Raw genomic sequence first — 20,253 nt, 5'->3', positions numbered from 1 at the left:
CGATCTCGCTGTCCAAAGTCCTTTCCTCCATATGTACCTACTTCCTGGCCTGAGACAAATTCGGTTCTGGAATTCTCCTTCATATATCTAAATACATTCTCATTTCTGCTGAGATTTTTGAATGTATTTTTTTATCCTTTTTATATTTTCTAGAATTTCTGAGTTTTTAAAAGGATCATGTATTTTAATCCAAAAAAAACATCAGTACAAATTAGTATCAAATTAATTTGCACTCACCTGTAAAATTCCCAGCTTGGGATGACATAAGACTTGCTGACCTTAGGTACACCCTCTCTTCCTTTTAGTCCCTGGACATTTGATTTTTTGAGAATTGCTGTTTACTGGCTCATTATCTTTTGGAATCCCTTCTCATTCTAGAGGGTAGAGACATTTTCTTTGTCTTTATTTTCAACAGATGACCTACATCTGTGTATTAAATGAATATTGAAAAATATTTTCCTGGAAGCCTTTTTAAACTGTACCTTATCTTCGGTAAATGCATTATTGATTATCCATGTTTTTCTAATTGCTTTATAATAGCTTAAAAGCATTTTATTTGTTTAGAACAAGGGCAGGGAGACATCCCTACATTTTATACCTATGAAGAAGGATTATCCCATTTAACAGCAGAAGGCCAAGCCACATTGGAGAGATTAGAAGGAATGCTTTCTCAGTCTGTGAGCAGCCAATATAACATGGCTGGAGTCCGGACAGAAGATTCAATAAGAGATTATGAAGGTGAGTATCCTTTCTTTCAGTGTGAGCGGTCAGATGGTCCTTGGGCAACAAGGGAAGTCAGGGAGATAGATACATATACATAGATATATGTATGTATGTTCTTTTGGAAACTCTTAAGACAGAGAAATCTCAGAATTAACTCTTACAGTGTAGGAAGCAAATGTAGAATTATATAGAATGGGCATTCTCATGAAACTTTGTTTTTTTTTACTTTTTTCCCTCAACTACAAAAACAGTGTGTTCACAATCAGATTTTTTAAATGGGCACAGGCAAAGAAGAAATGAAAAATCAAGTGTAATTATAATTGGAAGACCTCTATTAATTTTTCTACTGCATATCTTTCCAGTCTTTTTGTTTGTTTGCTTATGTGTGTGTGTGTGTATGTATCTATGCTGCTGTTTTTATTTTTAAAATGAATTCCTACATGATTATATGTAAAACTAGGATAATCAGTTGGTTAAAAGGGCTAGAAAGCATTCAAGAAACTTGGGTTCTTGTTTTGTGACACACTTCTGGACCTTAAACAAGTGGCTTTCAAATTTGCTTCATTTGTCTCCACTCTGTAGGCTTCTTTGTAAATATTTCCCCTGTGAGACTGGTTTGCTTTTCTGAGTATCCTATTTCAGTCAGAATGTTGAAGTATTCTTTTGACTCAGCCTTTACTTCTTATTCCTTGCTCTAGTGCAATACTAGATTTTTTCATTTAAATGACTTTCACATTTCCTTGCTGTTACTGCTGCTATCCTTCAACCCTAGGCCCTTGTCTTCTCACACTGGATTTACAATAGTAATTTTTTGCCTCAGTCATTCCTGCCTCCAGCTCACTGTTCCATCTTAATCTTCTGAGAACACTCTGTGGTTACCCCTATATAGGGATGTCCCCTCAGTGATTGCCTGATAATCACCATATAAAGTTCTAACTCTGAAGAGACAACCTTGCCTTGCCACAGATATCTCTCATCTTTTTCTACTACTCTAAATAGAACATTCAGGTACTGCTCTTATGTGCCAGACCCTGATTTAAGCATATTACACATAAGTACTCATTTAATCCTTCCAAGAATGTTCTGTGGTAAATGTTATTTGATCCCTGTTTTACAGATGAAGAAACTGAAGCACAGAAAGATCATATAACTTGCTTGAGGTCAAATAGCTAATAAGTGGTGAGAAGATTAAATGAGCTGATATGCAAAAAAAAACCATATAAAAGTGTTATAAGCATATAAGCACTTCTTACATCTTATGTGTATTTAATATATACTAGTATTTTATGTTGCTATAGTCTTACCACTTCTAATTTTTAGAGATGCAGAATGTTCTTAAAGAGGGTTACCATAGTTTTTCATTTTTTTGTTAAAGATTTAATTGATTAATTTATTTGAAAGAGAGAGCATGTAAGCGGGGGAGGGACAGAAGGGGAGAGGGAGAGAATCTCAAGCAGACTCTGCACTGAGTGTGGAGCCCAATGTGGGGCTTGATCTCAGGACACTGAGATCATGACCTGAGCCAAAACCAAGAGTCAGACGCTTAACCAACTGAGCCACTCAGGCACCCCTGGTTTTTCTTTTATTGGGCAATATAAATTTCTGTCATAATGCTGTGATCAATATCCTCATGCACATAGCATGTTGACCTGGGGGTTATTTATTAGAGAGCATGAGCAGGGTGAGGGGCAGAGGAAGAGGGAGAGAATTTCACACAGACTCCCCGCTGAGCAGGGAGCCCAATGCAGGGCTTGATCCTGAGAGCATGACCTGAGCTGAAGACAGATGCCTAACCAGCTGAGCCACCCAGGCGCCCCAGTCCTGGGATATTTTAATTTGGAAAAGTTTAGGCTTTGGGTCACACTGTTATTCCTTGTATATCCTCTCTATTTTAAGTCCTAGTGGTGAGCCTATAACATAGGCTATAGGATGAGATGGCTCAGATGATCTCTAGTGTACTACCAAACTCTTAGCTGAAAGAATTCAAGATGGTACCTTCTTTTTATTACAGTGATTGATGGGAGAGTGTCCTTGGACATTGAAAAGCCTTTCTTCACTGAAGAGTTTTTTTTTTAATTGTAAAATTCCTTGTTTAATGCTTTATAGCAAATGATTTTAAGATCACAAACACTTTTTGCTAGAGATTTTTAGACTTTTATTCCTAAGCCTTATTAGCATATTGAGAGTTGCCTATATATGAAACTTTTTCAGCCTATACCCTTCCCCATCTTCTAAAGTCCTAAGTACCCATGTCACTCTTTTTGCCATTGATTATTTGTTTTGACCTGTGCATTTTTTTAAAATTTATTTTTAAAATTTTTTAACAGGCTAAAAATTGTTTATGTTTAAGGTATGCCAGATGATGTTTTCATATACATAGTGAAATAATTACTACAGTCAAGTCAATTAACATATCCATCTCTTCACATAGTTACCCGTTTTTTTGTGGTAGAGCACCTAAGATCTGCTGTCTTGGCAAATTTCAATCTTTTTGCCATTTAAATACATCCTATCGCAGTTCTTTCTGCCCAAGTCCTGCTCCCCATGCTTTAATAAAACCATCTTTTTTGCACTGAAAAACAAACACCCTATCTTCTTGTGGTATTTCAGTGCTTCATGTGCTTATTTATGTAAGAACTGTTTATTGAGCTACTATGCTACAGAGAATATAGCAGTGCCCAAGTAAGATGAGATTACTGTCTTCATATCAATGGCATTCTTGTGTAGAGAAAAATAAATTAACTAATTAGGCAGTACATTGTTGATACAGCACTGAGATATAGGGGAAGCTTGAGAAGCTATAGAATCGGAGGCTGGACTCTTCACCTAGCCTGGATAGTCAGAGATTCAAGCTTCATGGAGTAAGTGACAGATGTCACTTACTGGGGTGAAGGGGGATTACATACAGGTTGGGGAGAGAGGCAGGTAACATGATCAGCCATGTGCAGAACTTCAAGAGACCATTCGACTTTGGGGGACTGAAAGTAGTTCATTATGTCTGGAACTCTGAGTATGAAGGGTAGTTATTACAGCACCACATAAAGGTGGAGTAGTGAACTGGTTGTATCTCAATGGAACTTGAAAGCTGTTTTAAAGAATTTCAGTGTTATGCTTAGGCCAATGAGAATGTGAAATGAAGAATTTTTAGTTTGATTAGTGTTTCAGAAGATGACCCTGGCTGTGATAATGGAAAATTGATTGCAGAGGGAAATATTGGAGGATAGAAGAGAAACTTTTTTTTTTTTTTTAAGATTTTACCTATATATTTGAGAGAGAGGGGGGGAGGGGCAGAGAAGCAGACTCCCTGCTGAGCAGGGATCCCAGCCTGCTGGGATCATGACCTGAGCTGAAGGCAGACACTTAATGGACTGAGCCTTCCAGGCGCCCCAAAGAGAAACTCTGTTAAATAAGTTATGATTTAAATTAGATGAGAGATCATGGCCTGCACTTGGTAGTGGCAGTGAATGTTAAAGACTTAACAGATTTGAGAGATGTTTGAGAGAAGCAACAGAAGTTAGAGATGTGGTAGGGGTTTCTGAATTGGACAGGTGAGAGGTATCCTTTAGTAAGAATGTTAGGGTAGAGAAACCTTTTTTTTTTTTTTTTTTTTTTTTGACAGAGAGAGACACAGCAAGAGAGGGAACACAAGCAGGGGGAGTGGGAGAGGGAGAAGCAGGCTTCCCGCGGAGCAGAGAGCCCGATGTGGGGCTCGACCCCAGGACCCTGGGATCATGACCTGAGCCGAAGGCAGATGCTTAACTGAGCCACTCAGGCGCCCCCCGCCCCCCCGTTTTGTTTTGTTTTTTTAAAGTAGGCTCCGCACCTAATGTGGGGCTTGAACTCTCGACCCTGAGATTGAATCACATGCTTTACCAACTGAACCAGTCAGGTGCCCCAAGAGAAGCATTTCTGTGTGGAAAGATGATGAGTTAGTTTTAGATGTGTCACATTTGCACGCCCTGCTGCATGTCCAGGTGGAGTACTAGGGGGCTCAGGCAGAAGCCTGTTGTGGGTTAAAGAGTTGAAGGTGAATGGGAGGTGCCAAAAGGGAGAAAGCAGCTCTAAACAGCTTTTCCAAAGGGCTTTTTTTCCTTGTCTCTCCGTACACACACACACACACACACACACGCACACACGCACACACACACACAACACGGTTTTTTCCCCCTATGAAATGAGAAAAACAGATAAGCAAGAACCTCACTTTACTTATTTTGTCTTTTCTCAGAATTATGTAGTCAGCTTTGTGAGGATAGGACTTTTATACCTTTAAAAATGAAAATAATGGGGCACCTGGGTGGCTTAGTTGGTGAAGTGTCTGCCTTCAGCTCAGGTTGTGATCTCTGGGTCTTGGGATCGAGCCCCACGTTGGGCTCCCCGTTCAGTGGGAAGTGTGCTTCTCCCTCTACCCCTCCCCTCTGCTCATGCTCTCTCTCTTCTTCGTTCTCAAATAAATAAATTAAATCTTAAAATAATAATAATAATGATAATGTCACACAGTAAATACCCAGCACAGTTCTGTGAAGAGTGAACAGTTGATGCTAACTACATTAAAAACTTTTTTTTTGTTTTAATTTTTCTTTATTAACGGAACACATAACTGAGTTTTCTTCCCATCACTTTAGAATCATTTTGTTTCTGAGCAAGATGAACAGCATCTGTATGCTCAGAGCACATATCAAACCCTCTACTACATTAAAAACTTCTTATCTAATGTTCTTTTAGTGTTGAGGTTGAGAATTTATAAAGTAAACGTTAAAATGTACAGGTGGCATTTTTCTTTTTTGGTTTGTTCCTTGTTACTTTTTCACAAGAGAAAAAAATAGCAACTGTGACCAACAGAGGGCACCAGCTTTCTTCTGCTTGATGAATAGGTTGACCCTTTACCTATCTGAAGAGCTCAGTAGACTGTTGCTCAGCAGTTGATTTTTTTTTTTTTTTTAAGATGGGATGGAGGTAGACACTACACCAACGGTTGCTGGACAGTTTGAGGATGCAGATGTTGATCACTGAAAATGATTTATGCTGCAGTGGGGTGAGTATTTTATTTTCTTCCTTGTCATTGAATTTGAAAATCATGTGAAATAATTTTTATTTTCAGGAGAACTCTGTATAATTAGCAGTTTGGAAAAATGTTAGTTACCCATTTCTGAAATTATTGAGACTTATGTGGTTTTTTTCCCCCTAAGGAGTCAAGGTCTGCAAACAGTGATGTTCAGGTTAACATTTATTGAGCACTTATACATGTTAAGAGCTGGGTTAGACATTGGGCAGTGCTAGGCATTGAGGCATGAAAGAATAAGACACACCCATCTTCAGTGAACTCAGGAGGTGGACATTAGCCCATTACTCAGAAATGGGCTCCCTGGTTGGCTCAGGTGGGAGCAGCAGAGCCTGAGATCATCTCCTGTTCTGCTCTTGAGTCACCTTTTCCACTTGTGGTGTTTGAAACCTAACATGTTCATCAGAAAACACAAAGCAGAGATTTGCTGCTATTCAGTTTAGGGAGGAAGTGGTAATTCCAAACTGCATCTAAGCCTTTAATTTAATCATAATCCTTTTTTTTTTTTAAGATTTATTTATTTGAGAGAGAGAGAGCAAGAGCAGGAGGGGCGGTAGAGGAAGAGGGAGAAGCAGACTTCCCGCTGAGCAGGGAGCCCAATATGGGGCTCCATCCCAGGGCCCTGGGATCATGACCTGAGCTGAAGGCAATCACTTAATCAACTGAGCCACCCAAGCACCCCTAATTTCATCATTATCTTGTATTGGCTTCCCTCCTTCTGAAAATAATGGAGGACCAAGGTCCTGGGCACCTTAGTGTTCAAGCCCAGTTTGCCAAACCGTAAGGCCATGTACACTTCTCCAAAAGCTATCATTTCCCAAGTTGCTTCATTCCTGCTTTCTTGACTGACATAAGAGCTCACAGCCAGTTTTCCCTGACACATTCTTGTGAGCTTTGCCTAAAGTTTGTCCCTGACGTTGCTGCATGTTACCCTGAGAAATAAATTGTCCTTTGCCACCTTGAGTATCTCAACTGTATGTTTGATAATAACTGAGGGTTATGTTGTTAGTTCATACCATCTAGAGCTCTAGGACTAGTAGTCCTAGTTGGTCTTCCTTTATGAGCTATAAGATTTTTACTTTGTTAAAATTGTTGTCCCTCTTTCCCCTCTACAGTGTCCTCCTACTTCTGACCTGGTAGCATTTTCTTGAATACTGGCTGTCTTCCAGTCTTTGAGATGTTACTTATGCCCAGGTCCTTTATTTTAAAGCATAGTAATAGTGTGGCAAGATTTATATATTTTGGCTTGACTCTTATACTATTGTGAGTCATCCAGTTGGGTTATGAGATCCCTCCTTTTTCCAAGTTCCATTTACCTTCCAAATTGTTGCCATGTGAATGTGTAACATTTCTTCTTACTCTAACCATGAAAAATGATAATGAATCTCTGTTTTCCTTTCAGGTGCTGCCAGTGGAACTATCAGAGAATAATCTCTTAGAGTTCGGGGATTTATATTTCTTGCTTTAAATACTTAATTTTTATTTCCACAGCATTTATTTCTGTCATTGTAGCCATATAGTCTAAAACCAGCATTGTCTCTTCTGTAATTAGCTAAAATTACATGTTCATATTGCTGCAGCTCTGTTAGCTTTAATTTTCAGATCTTATAGTTCCAGATATTAGTACTTCACTCTTATACTGTATGGGAAATCTTTTGGTGCCAATTTAAGTCTTCTTCCCTTCTCACTTTCCTGCTTATCATGTTCTTTATAGCATGTTGACTTTTTCAGTTCAGTAATACTTAGTAACTTTTATTGAAACTGGAAAACATTTTTTGATCTTCTGGCTTTTACGTATTTCTTCTTGAAAAATAGACTATTCAGAGAATACCCACCACTGTATTAATAAGGATTCTGAGAAACGCATTTGTTGTGTCACTAATGGTTACACAGATGAGATGTTACTGCAGTTCACTGGTGAGAATTCTTAGGATTCTTTGTAATGTAATTTTATGGTGAAATAATCATAAAATAACCACAAGCTTTCTAATGAGCTGATGATTTGTTTTCTATTCATTTTATGCTACAGCTGGAGCAGAGAGCTATTTTGTTCATAAAGTTTATACAAGTTATTCATCTGGATAATTGACCTGAATTCCAAACAATGTCTTTAAATTTTTAATCATTTTAAATTGTTTTTGCCTTTAAGGAATGAAGAAGTAATAATTAGAGTGTTTATGCAACCATTAATGATTTCAAGATAATGGAACTAGGACCTCTCGGTGCAGGAGATGGGGTGGAGTCAAGGCACAGGAGTGGTAGAATCACAGCTCTACCACATACCGGCTTCTGTGCCTTTGGAGAAGGCACATAACTTCTTTAATCCTCAGTTTCCTCATTTGAAAATGGGGTTGATAAACTACCTGGCAGGATTGTTGCAAAGACTAAGATATATATATCTAAGTTCTCTGGCGCTCTTGACTAGGCATTCAATAAATAATAGCTATTATTATAAACACTGTAAATCTTCTGTTTTTCAGATTCTGCTCATAACTAGGAAAGAACTTGGTGCCTCTTCTACTGTGGAGTGGGTGTTGATGAAGTCTTTTTCCTTCTCCAAAATTTACCTGAACCGGTTCTTTTTTGAGACAGACTATACTGAGAGAAAAAGTTGTCACCAGCAGAAGAAACTATGACCTTTATTAACAAAGGTGAATTAACCAGGAGGGTATTTGTAGTTTATCACCTACTCCAAAATGTCAGTGTATAGGTGCCCTCTGATTAGGCCTATAGTTCCAGCCTTCACCATACGCATCTTCTGTAACCTGGCAGGCCTACCTGAGAATGCGTAGGTGCTTGAAGACATAAGTAGACTGGATGGGAAGGAGGGAGGCTGAATCTAAAATAAACCCTTTTAGAGGCTAAGGGTCCCATTACACCTTAAAAAGAACGACAAAGAGATCTCAGAGAAATCTTGGCCTCTGCTTGTTCTTCACAGGGGTAAGGGTTTTTTTTTTTTTTTTTTTTACTAATTTGGGACCCAGATTAATTAATTCAGGCATCTTTAGGGAGCCTCTTGGGAAATATCCTAGCCATGTGAAATACCACTAACACGGATGCATCTGACTAGCTTTTCTTTCACCATGTTTCACCAGTCTGTTTTGTTATAACCCCTTAGGTTATATCCTTTAATTTCTAACCTCTTAGGTCGGTTTCCATAACAAGTGAAATTGGGATGAAATCCTCAGAGTGCTTCAATGATAATTGTTTTGTCTTTGTAATAGTTTAACAAATAAATCTAGGTTTTCTATATTGTGCTCTCATTCTTGACTGAAACCATTAATGAGAAAAAATTTTTTCATTAAGACTGTCAGAAAACGAGTCTTGTTCGTTTATTTTTGTTTGACTTTTGAGAATATGAACATGAAATGAGTAAGAAAATGTATAGTTAGAGTTTCTGGCAAATTTTTAGTAGGGCAAGGATTTAATACATTTCAAGGGATTTCTGCTTCTTTCACTTGGATCAGGAATAATTTCTTACAACGCTCGATTTTAGTTTTCACAGACACCAGGGTATTTGTAAGGCTGATTTATAATGACAGATTTATACTTGGACCTTCTGTACCATTATATGACTTTAAAAATATGGTTAGAAAAGCTATTCAGAATCACTTGGCTAATTAGTGACTAAATTTTAGTTCATGACTACTAGAAGAACACATGTCTGGTGTTCTTTTCAGCACTTTCATTTGGTTTCTATCATCCTGCATGGTAGATTTAAAAAAAAGCTGATTGTCCTTTTTCTGACCAGACTCTCAGAAATACTGAATTTGTTACAATAGGCAAGTAAAAGGGCCACTTGGAAATGGAAACTGAAGTTGACTGAGGCCTTCTCTGTATCAGCCATTGTCTTGGGTTCTTTATATACATTACACATATAATATTCTTAATTGTCTTATGAGGTATAGGTGCTTTTATTATCCTGTTTTAGAGATGAAGAAACTACAGAGAGAGCTACAGTAACACTTAAGGTCATACAATGAGCTGTGATTTTTAAGCCTGTGCTCCAAATTACCATATAGCCTTACCATCTATCAGCAGTAGAAAGGAAGCAAATTCTCTTAACTGCAGGATTTTAAATGTTAAAATTTCAATGGATAGCACAGGAGGTTCCCAAATTTATGTGCTGTCAATCTGAGCAGCACTCATTTCCCATCCTAGACATTTACTAAGCAGGGTATTCTCATGGGCTAATCTTAGAAATTCTATTTGGGTCCTTTTCTGAAGTCATACCAACTTGTCGTCATGACTTTTAGTGAAGTAATAAAGTGCTCTGATAATATTAACAAAATGTTGAGATTCTGTGCACTGTTTCCTTACAGGCACTGCTGTGGTACCTTGTTATGGGTAATGCAGTTATCTAAGATGCAGGAAACCAAGCATCTAATTCTGGCTTGGCAGACAAGGTATTTAAACCTCTGTGGACCTGTTTCCTCATCTGTAAAATGAGGCAGCTATATTAAATGACTTTCAAAGATTCAGCTGTAACATTCTAGAGTATTAGTAGGTTGTACCCATAACTGAGAAAATAGAAGGTGAAAAAAAAAAGATCAGGTCAGACTTACTAAAAATGAAATTCATAATGCTCAGCCAAGCCAACATTTCTTGATTCTATTTGAGCTTAATTTTAATGTTACTGTAATTGTTTTGCTTCCTATTTCTTGATGTAGAGGAAATTTAAAGAAAAGCCATGGGGCGCCTGGGTGGCTCAGTCGTTAAGTGTCTGCCTTTGGCTCAGGTCATGATCCCACGGTCCTGGGATCGAGCCCCACATCAGGCTCCCTGCTCCGTGGGAAGCCTGCTTCTTCCTCTCCCACTCCCCCTGCTTGTGTTCCCTCTCTCACTGTGTCTCTCTCTCTCTGTCAAATAAATAAAATCTTTAAAAAAAAAAAAAAAAGAAAAAGAAAAGCCATGGACACTTTCCCCCATGATGTGAGCCATCTAAAATAGCCATAAAAGCTAGTGAGTAGGGCGCCTGGGTGGCTCAGTTGGTTAAGTGACTGCCTTCGGCTCAGGTCATGATCCTGGAGTCCTGGGATCGAGTCCCGCATCGGGCTCCCTGCTCAGCGGGGAGTCTGCTTCTCCCTCTGACCCTCCCTCCTCTCGTGCTCTCTCATTCTCTCTCTCAAATAAATAAAATCTTTAAAAAAAAAAAAAAAGCTAGTGAGTAGTCATCTGTTCTAAATTCTGTTGTTTAAAAAATGTATTCATAGGGGCACCTTACTGGCTTAGTTGGTAGAGCATGTGACTCTTGACATTGGGGTTGTAAGTTCAAGCCAGAAGTTGGATGTAGGGATTATGTAAAATCTTAAAAAAAAAAGAAAATAAAAAATGTATTTATTAAAATGACCCTGGTGAGTTTTCTCCTCCCTCAGATCTGTTTGTCAGATATTAATACTTTTCAAATAAGCTTGTTTAAATCTTTGTACATTACGTATTTTGAAAGCTTGTTAGGATCTTTGTCAGTACTGGTAAAGATGAGAGATGATGCATAGATGGTCATGGTATATAACCCTTTACTTTTTATTTTTATTTTTTTAAAAGATTTTATTTATTTATTTGACAGAGTTAGCGAGAGCAGAAACAAGCAAGGGGAGTGGGAGAGGGAGAAACAGGCCTCCCACTGGGCAGATAGCCCGATGTGGGGCTTGATCCCAGGACCCTGGGATCATGACCTGAGCTGAAGGCAGATGCTTAACTGACTGAGCCACCCAGGCGCCCCAATAGCCCTTTACTTTTAGAAGAAGACATGTGATTACTCATTGTTCAGAAAGATACTAGATTTTATTTATTTATTTTTAGAATTTTTTTTAAATTTTATTTTATTATGTTAATCACCATACATTACATCATTAGTCTTTATGTAGTGTTCCATGATTGTTTGTGTATAACACCCAGTGCCCCATTCAATATGTGCCCTCTTTAATACGCATCACCAGGCTAACCCATCCCCGCACCCCCATCCCCTCTACAACCCTGAGTTTGTTTCTCATAGTCCATAGTCTCTCATAGTTCATCTCCCTCTCCGATTTCCCCCCCTTCATTTTTCCCTTCCTACTATCTTCTTTTTTTTTTTTAAACATACAATGTATTTGTTTCAGAGGTACAGGTCTGTGATTCATAAGTCTTACACAATTCACAGTGCTCACCATAGCACATACACTTCCCAATGTCTGTCACCCAGCCACCCCATCCCTCCCACTCCCCATCACTCCAACCCTCAGATTATTTCCTGAGATTAAGAATTCCTCATATCAGTGAGATCATATGATACATGTCTTTTCTCTGATTGACTTATTTCACTTAGCATAATACCCTCTAGTTCCATCCACATCGTTGCAATGGCAAGATTTCGGGGTTTTTTTTTTTGATGGCTGCATAATATTCCATTGTGTATATATACCACATCTTCTTTACCCATTCATCTGATGATGGACATCTTGGCTCTTTCCATAGTTTGGCTCTTGTGGACATTGCTGCTATAAACATTGGGGTGCACGTACCCCTTTGGATCACTACGTTTGTATCTCTGGGATAAATACCCAGTAGTGCAATTGCTGGGTTGTACAGTAGCTCTATTTTCAACTTTTTGAGGAACCTCCATACTGTTTTCCAGAGTGGCTGCACCAGCTTGCATTCCCACCAACAGTGTAGGAGGGTTCTCCTTTCTCTGCATCCTCGCCAACCTCTGTCGTTTCCTGACTTGTTAATTTTAGCCATTCTGACTGGTGTGAGGTGGTATCTCATTGAAGTTTTGATTTGGATTTCCCTCATGCTAGGCGATGTTGAGCACTTTTTCTGTGTCTCTTGGCCATTTGGATGTCTTCTTTGGGAAAATTGTCTGTTCATGTCGTCTGCCCATTTTTTGATTGAATTATTTGTTCTTTGGGTGTTGAGTTTGATAAGTTCTTTATAGATTTTGGATACTAGCCCTTTATCTGATATGTCATTTGCAAATATCTTCTCCCATTCTGTCATTGTCTTTTGGTTTTGTTGACTGTTTCCTTTGCTGTGCAAAAGCTTTTTATCTTGAAGTCCCAATAGTTCATTTTTGCCCTTGCTTCCCTGGCCTTTGGCAATGTTTCTAGGAAGAATGTGCTGCGGCTGAGGTCGAAAAGGTTGCTGCCTGTGTTCTCTAGGATTTTGATGGACTCCTGTCTCACATTTAGGTCTTTCATCCATTTGGAGTCTATTTTTGTGTGTGGTGTAAGGAAATGGTCCAGTTTCATTCTTCTGCATGTGGCTGTCCAATTTTCCCAACACCATTTGTTGAAGAGACTGTCTTTTTTCCATTGGACATTCTTTCCTGCTTTGTCGAACATTAGTTGACTATAGAGTTGAGGGTCCATTTTTGGGCCCTCTGTTCTGTTCCATTGTGTCCGTTTTTGTGCCAGTACCATACTATCTTGATGATTACAGCTTTGTAATAGAGCTTGAAATCCAGAATTGTGATGCCGCCAGCTTTGCTTTTCTTTTTTCAACATTGCTCTGGCTTTTCAGAGTCTTTTCTGGTTCCATACAAATTTTAGGATTATTTGTTCCATTTCTTTGAAAAAAGTTGATGGTATTTTGATAGGGATTGCATTAAATGTGTAGATTGCTCTAGGTAGCATAGACATTGTCACAATATTTGTTCTTCCAATCCATGAGCATGGAATGTTTTTCCATTTCTTTGTGTTTTCCTTAATTTCTCTTTCTTCTGTCTTCTTATTAGTGTACAGAAATGCCACTGATTTCTGTGCATTGATTTTATATCCTACCACTTTACTGAATTCCTATATGAGTTCTAGCAGTTTTGGGGTGGAGTCTTTTGGGTTTTCCACGTAAAGTATATCCCAAAGAGTGAGAGTTTGTCTTCTTCTTTGCCAATTCGGATGCTTTTTATTTCTTTTTGTTGTCGGACTGCTGTGGCTAGGACTTCTAGTACTATGTTGAATAGCATTGGTGATAGTGGACATCCCTGCTGCGTTCCTGACCTTAGGGGAAAGCTCTCAGTTTTTCCCCATTGAGAATGATATTTGCTGTGGGTTTTTCATAGATGGCTTTTATGATATTGAGGTATGTATCCTCTATCCCTACACTGTGAAGAGTTTTTTATGAAGAAAGGATGCTGTGCTTTGTCAAATGCTTTTTCTGCATCTTTTGAGAGGATCATATGGTTCTTGTTCTTTCTTTTATTAATGTATTGTATCACATTGATTTGCAGATGTTGAACCAACCTTGCAGCTCAGGAATAAATCCCATTTGGTCGTGGTGAATAATCCCTTTAATGTACTGTTGGATCTTACTGGCTAGTATTTTGGTGAGAATTTTTGCATCCATGTTCATCAGGGATATTGGTCTGTAATTCTTTTTGATGGTGTCTTTGTCTGATTTTGGGATCAAGGTAATGCTGGCCTCATAAAATGAGTTTGGAAGTTTTCCTTCCATTTCTGTTTTTTGGAACAGTTTCAGGAGAATAGGTATTAATTCTTCTTTAAATGTTTGGTAGAATTCCCCTGGGAAGATGTCTGGCCCTGGGCTCTTGTTTGGTGGGAGATTTTTGATTACTGCTTCAATTTCCTTAGTGGTTATGGGTCTGTCCAGGTTTTCTATTTCTTCCTGGTTCAGTTTTGGTAGTTTATACATCTCTAGGAATGCATCCATTTCTTCCAGGTTATCTAATTGGCTGGCATATAGTTGCTCATAAAATGTTCTTATAATTGTTTGTATTTCTTTGGTGTTGGTTGTGATCTCTCCTCTTGCATTCATGATTTTATTTATTTGGGTCATTTCTCTTTTCTTTTTGATAAGTCTGGCCAGGGGCTTATCTGTCTTACTAATTCTTTCAAAGAACCAGCTCCTAGTTTTGTTGATCTGTTCTGCTGTTTTTTGGTTTCTATTTCATTGATTTCTGCTTTTTGCTTTTTTTTTTTTTCTGATCTTTACTATTTCTCTTCTCCTGCTGGATTTAGGCTTTATTTGCTTTTCTTTCTCCAGCTCCTTTAGGTGTATGGTTAGGTTATGTATTTGAGACCTTTCTTGTTTCTTGAGAAAGGCTTGTATTGCTATATACTTTCCTCTTAGGACTGCCTTTGCTGTATCCCAAAGATTTTGAACAGTTGTGTTTTCATTTTTAGTTGTTTCTATGAATTTTGAAAATTCTTTAATTTCCTGGTTGACCCATTCATTCTTTGGTAGGATGCTCTTTATCCTCCATGTATTTGAGTTCTTTCCGACTTTCCTGTTGTGATTGAATTCTAGTTTCAAAGCATTGTGGTCCGAAAATACACAGGTAATGATCCCAATCTTTTGGTACTGGTTGAGACCTGATTTGTGACCTAGGATGTGATCTATTCTGGAGAATGTTCCATGGGCACTGGAGAAGAATGTGTATTCTCTTGCTTTGGGATGGAATGTTCTGAATATATCTGTGAAGTCCATTTGGTCCAGGGTGTCATTTAAAGTCTTTATTTCCTTGTTGATCTTTTGCTTAGATGATCTGTCCATTTCAGTGAAGAGGGTGTTAAAGTCCCCTACTATTATTGCACTGTTGTCGATGTGTTTCTTTGCTTTTGTTATTAATTGGCTGATATAATTGGCTGCTCCCACGTTAGGGGCATAGATATTTACAATTGTTAGATCTTCTTGTTGGATAGAGCCTTTAAGTAGGATATAGTGTCCTTCCTCATCTCTTACTACAGTCTTTGTTTTAAAATCTAATTTGTCTGATATAAGGATTGCTACCCCAACTTTCTTTTGCTGTCCATTAGCATGGTAAATGGTTTTCCACCCCTTCACTTTCAATCTGGAGGTGTCTTTGGGTCTAAAATGAGTCTTTTGCAGACAGCATATCGATGGGTCTGTTTTTTTATCCAGTCTGATAGCCTGTGTCTTTTGATTGGGGCATTTAGCCCATTTACATTCAGGGTAACTATTGAAAGATACGAATTTAGTGCCATTGTATTGCCTGTAAGGTGACTGTTACTGTATATTGTCTTTGTTCCTTTCTGATCTATGTTACTTTTAGGCTCTCTCTTTGCTTAGAGGACCCCTTTCAATATTTCTTGTAGGGCTGGTTTCGTGTTTGCAGATTCTTTTAGTTTTTGTTTCTCCTGGAAGCTTTTTATCTCCTATTTTCAGTGATAGCCTAGCTGGATATAGTACTCTTGGCTCCATATTTTTCTCATTTAGTGCTCTGAATATATCATGCCAGTCCTTTCTGGCCTGCCAGGTCTCTGTGGATAGGTCTGTTGCCAATCTAATGTTTCTACCATTGTAGGTTACAGACCTCTTGTCCTGAGCTGCTTTCAGGATTTTCTCTTTGTCTCTGAGACTGGTAAGTTCTACTATTAGATGCTGGGATGTTGACCTATTTTTATTGATTTTTGAGGGGGGTTGTCTCTGCCTCCTGGATTTTGATGCCTGTTTCCTTCCCCAAATTAGGGAAATTCTCTGCTGTAATTTGCTCCAGTATGCCTTCTGCCCCTCTCTCTCTTCTTCTTCTGGGATCCCAATTATTCTAATACTGTTGTCTTGTGGTATCACCTATCTCTCAAATTCTGCCCTCTTGATCCAGGAGTTGTTTCTCTCTCTTTTTGGTCTTCTATATCACTAATTCTCTCTTCTGCCTCATTTATCCTAGCAGTTAGAGCCTCTGTTTTTGATTGCACCTCATAGCCTTTTTGATTTTGACCTGGTTAGATTTTAGTTGAGATTTTAGTTCTTTTATTTCTCCAGAAAGGGTTTCTCTAGTATCTTCCATGACTTTTTTCAAGCCCAACTAGTATCTTTATAATCGTCATTCTGAACTCTAGTTCTGACATCTTATTAATGTCCGTATTGATTAGGTCCCTGGCAGTCGGTACTGCCTCTTGTTCTTTTTTTTTTTGAGGTGATTTTTTTTGTCTTGTGATTTTGTCCAGAGGAGAATAGATGAATGAGAGGACAAAATGCTAATGGGGTAACAATGACCCCAGAAAAATATATACTAAACAAATCAGAAGAGACCTGAAACCAGGGGAAAAGAAAGGGAAAGAAAGGGAAAAAAATATGATCAAATATGATCAGGCTGGTGAATAGATCAGTGCCACACACTAGATTCTGGGTGTATTTTGGTCTGTTTGAAGAAACTGCCTCCCAAAATTTTAAAGAAAAAGAGCTTATATATGTACAAAAATAAGGGTAAATACGATGAAGGAATGTAATATGAGTGTAAAGATGAAAATTATAAAAGACTTTATAAAAGGAATTGGTAAGAATTGATAAGAAGTTCGTTGAAAAAAGAAAGAAGAGAAATTAAAAAAAAAAAAAAAGAATGTGATCCAGCAGGAGACTAGAACAAAGCCGTATACTAGAGATTTAGGGTATATTTTGGTCTGTTGGAAGAAACTATCCCAAAATTTTAAAGAGAGAACAATATATATATATATACTAAAAATAAGGTTAACTACAAAGAAGGGATAGAATATGACTCTAAAAATGAAAAATAAGATTTTTAAAAAAGGAATTGATAAGATGGTTATAAAAGGGAAAAAGAAAAATTAAAAAAAATAGAAAAAAAATTTTTTTAAATTAACTTTGAGGGGTGCCTGGGTGGCTCAGTTGGTTAAGCGACTGCCTTCGGCTCAGGTCATGATCCTGGAGTCCCGGGATCGAGTCCTGCATCGGGCTCCCTGCTCGGCAGGGAGTCTGCTTCTCCCTCTGACCCTCTTCCCTCTCGTGCTCTCTGTCTCTCATTCTCTCTCTCTCAAATAAATAAATAAAATCTTTTAAATTAACTTTGAAAGACTAAGGAATCATGGGGAAAAAAGCCATGGATTCTATGTGCAGTGTTCTCCTAGCACTGGAGTTCTGCCGTTCTCATTGATCCTTAAACTTGGTCTTGGTGGGCTGTTCTTGCTGATCTTCTGGGGGAGGGGCCTGTTGCTGTGGTTCTCAAATGTCTTTGCCGGAGGCAGAATTGCCCTGCCCTTGCCGGGTCCAGGCTAAGTAATCTGCTCGGGTTTGCTCTCGGAGCTTTTGTTCCCTGCAAGCTTTCTGTACAGCTTTGGAGGATGAGAGTGAAAATGGCCTCCCAATCTCCACCCCGTAGTAGCCGAGAACTCAGGGCCCTACTCCCCAGTGCACCCCCAGAGAAAAGCAATCACTCCCATCTCCCCGGTCTCCGGCCGCACGCCGTGCTCACCCAGCCTGTGACCAAGCGTTTCTATCTCTGGCACACGACCCCATGTGGAGTCTCCAAACCCAGCAGATCCCTGCAGTGCACTCCCGCGCCGCTCCTCCTTGGGGAAGAAGGGGAGTCTCCCTGGATCTGCCCTTTTTGTCTCCCTGCTGGAAGAGCAGTGGCCCGACTGTGCCGCAGATCATGGTTTATGGCAACCCCAAGCTGAGAGCCTGTTCCTCGGCTCCGTCTCTGCAGCCGGCTTCCCCGCTCTGATACCTGGGAGCTCTGCCACACTCAGGCACCCTCGGTCTTTCTGTGACCCCGGGGGTTCCACCCCCCACTTAGCCACTGGAGCGACGTCCCTCAGCAGAGCTGACTTCTAAGTTCTGATTTTGTGCTCTGCTCCTCTATCACTTGCTGGTAGTGGCTCACGGAGGCTCCCTAACCCTGTGGTCTGTCTTCCCGTATATCGCCTCGGATTCACTTCTCCGCAAGTCCTACCTTCCAGAAAGTGGTTGCTTTTCTTCAGTTGTTGCTATTCTTTTCTTCGATCTCCTGTTGAGTTCGTAGGTGTTCAGAATGGTTTGATAACTATCTAGCTGAATTCCTGGGACCAAACGAAATTTAGGTCTCCTACTCCTCCACCATCTTGCTCCTCCTTGAGATACTAGATTTTTTTTTAAAGATTTAATTTATTTATTTGACAGAGAAAGAGACAGCGAGAGAGGGAACACAAGCTGGGGAGTGGGAGAGGGAGAAGCAGGCCTCCCGCTGAGCAGGGAGACCAACGCGGGGCTCAATCCCAGGACCCTGGGATCATGACCTGAGCTGAAGGCAGACGCTTAACAACTGAGCCACCCAGGTGCCCCTGAGATACTAGATTTTTTTTTAAATAATTTTTTATTATGTTAATCACCATACATCACATCAGTTTTTGAGAGATACTAGATTTTTAAAAAGATTTATTTGTTTCCAGAGAGAAAGCGCGAGGTCATTGGCAGGGTGGGGGGCAGAGGAGAGGGCGGAGAGAATCCAACCGATTCCAAGCTGAGCATGGTGCTGGTCCCTGGGTTCAATCCCTTGATCCCAAGATCACTACCTGAGCCAAAACCAAGAATCAGACCCTCAACCGACTGAGACACCCCAGGTGCCTAGATTTTTTTCTAAAAGGTTTATGTATTTGAGAGAAAAAGTGTGAGAGCATGAGGAGGGAGAGGAGCAGAGGGAGAGAGAGAATCTCAAGCAGACTCACTGCTGAGCGTGGAGCCTGATGGGGGGCTTGATTTCATGACCCATGAGATCATGACCTGAGCTGAAATCATGAGTTGGACCCTCAACCAACTGAGCTGCCCAGGCACCCTGATACTAGATATTTTAGATAGAATTTTATTTATCTGCAGGATTTCAGATAGTATTCTTACTATGTAGCTAATTCTTGTGGAAATCCTGTTTGAAAATTATTTCTAGAATGGATGAATCTGTATCCAGTACCCATCCTTGTGGCTAATATGAAATGATTCTAAGCAAATCCCTTATGAGGATTCTAATAGGATTATTGCCATTCTTTGACAAAGGAGTTAAAACATTTTCACTAGCATCTCACTCTGCTTATATATACATAAGTAAAACCAGTATGTGATGTGGAGGACTTCATAATTTCAGATGAGAAGTCAGAAAAACTTGGGAGAGCAGTGAACCTAGTCAGAATTTTGTTATTAACGTAACTTTAAGAAGGAAATATGGGCGCCTGGCTAGCTCAGTCACAGAGTGTGCAATTCTTGATCTTAGGGTTGTTAAGTTTGAGCCCCATGTTGGTTATAGAGATTATTTAAAAATAAAACCTTAAAAAAAAGATAAAGAAAATAGAGATATATAACCCAGGGGTATGAAGGCTAAATAAAAGTGTACTGAGGCTAATTCTTAGGACTTTTTAAATTATTACTTTGAAGATTAAATGAATCACAAATATACTTAGAACAACAGTGCCTAGAAAATGGCTCAAAAAATGTTAACTGTTACACAATAGTAGCAATTAATTCTTTTTATAACAGAAAGAAGGAGCTGCAGATAGTGTTAACTCACACTTAGAATGTATCTGAGAAATCTGAATTTAAAAATCTGAGCAATTAAAATAGATGTAATGAAATTTATGCATTTTCCTCATAAGACCTTTTGGCCTTCACTGCAAGTCTCTATTCCTACTCTACAGACAGGTCCAGTGTACTTGGGTATCTAGTTTTTAGGCATGCAACAAGTTAGAAAAGGAGAAAGGGGTGGTTGCATCAGGCATATCAATAGCAGCAGTAAATAGTTGACAGGATTA

The 20,253-nt window shown here is 39.1% G+C and overlaps 1 protein-coding gene across 1 annotated transcript in view; it reads left to right on the top strand.

Annotated features, from left to right (window-relative positions):
- CLNS1A (chloride nucleotide-sensitive channel 1A) overlaps window positions 1–20,253 on the top strand; it is a 49,810-nt gene that overhangs the window by 13,718 nt on the left and 15,839 nt on the right. Inside the window, exons 5-7 of the mRNA XM_025894417.2 lie at window positions 565–738; window positions 5,669–5,758; window positions 8,266–10,191. Coding sequence (XP_025750202.1) covers window positions 565–738; window positions 5,669–5,736 — 242 coding nt within the window. The 3' untranslated portion in view covers window positions 5,737–5,758; window positions 8,266–10,191. The remainder of the gene's footprint in view (window positions 1–564; window positions 739–5,668; window positions 5,759–8,265; window positions 10,192–20,253) is intronic.

The sequence above is a fragment of the Callorhinus ursinus genome, unplaced genomic scaffold (genome assembly GCF_003265705.2).
Source record: "Callorhinus ursinus isolate GAN/ISIS: 27379988/994484 unplaced genomic scaffold, GSC_fseal_2.0 scaffold35, whole genome shotgun sequence".
Taxonomy (NCBI): domain Eukaryota; kingdom Metazoa; phylum Chordata; class Mammalia; order Carnivora; family Otariidae; genus Callorhinus; species Callorhinus ursinus.
This window is presented reverse-complemented; position numbering and strand designations above follow the sequence as displayed.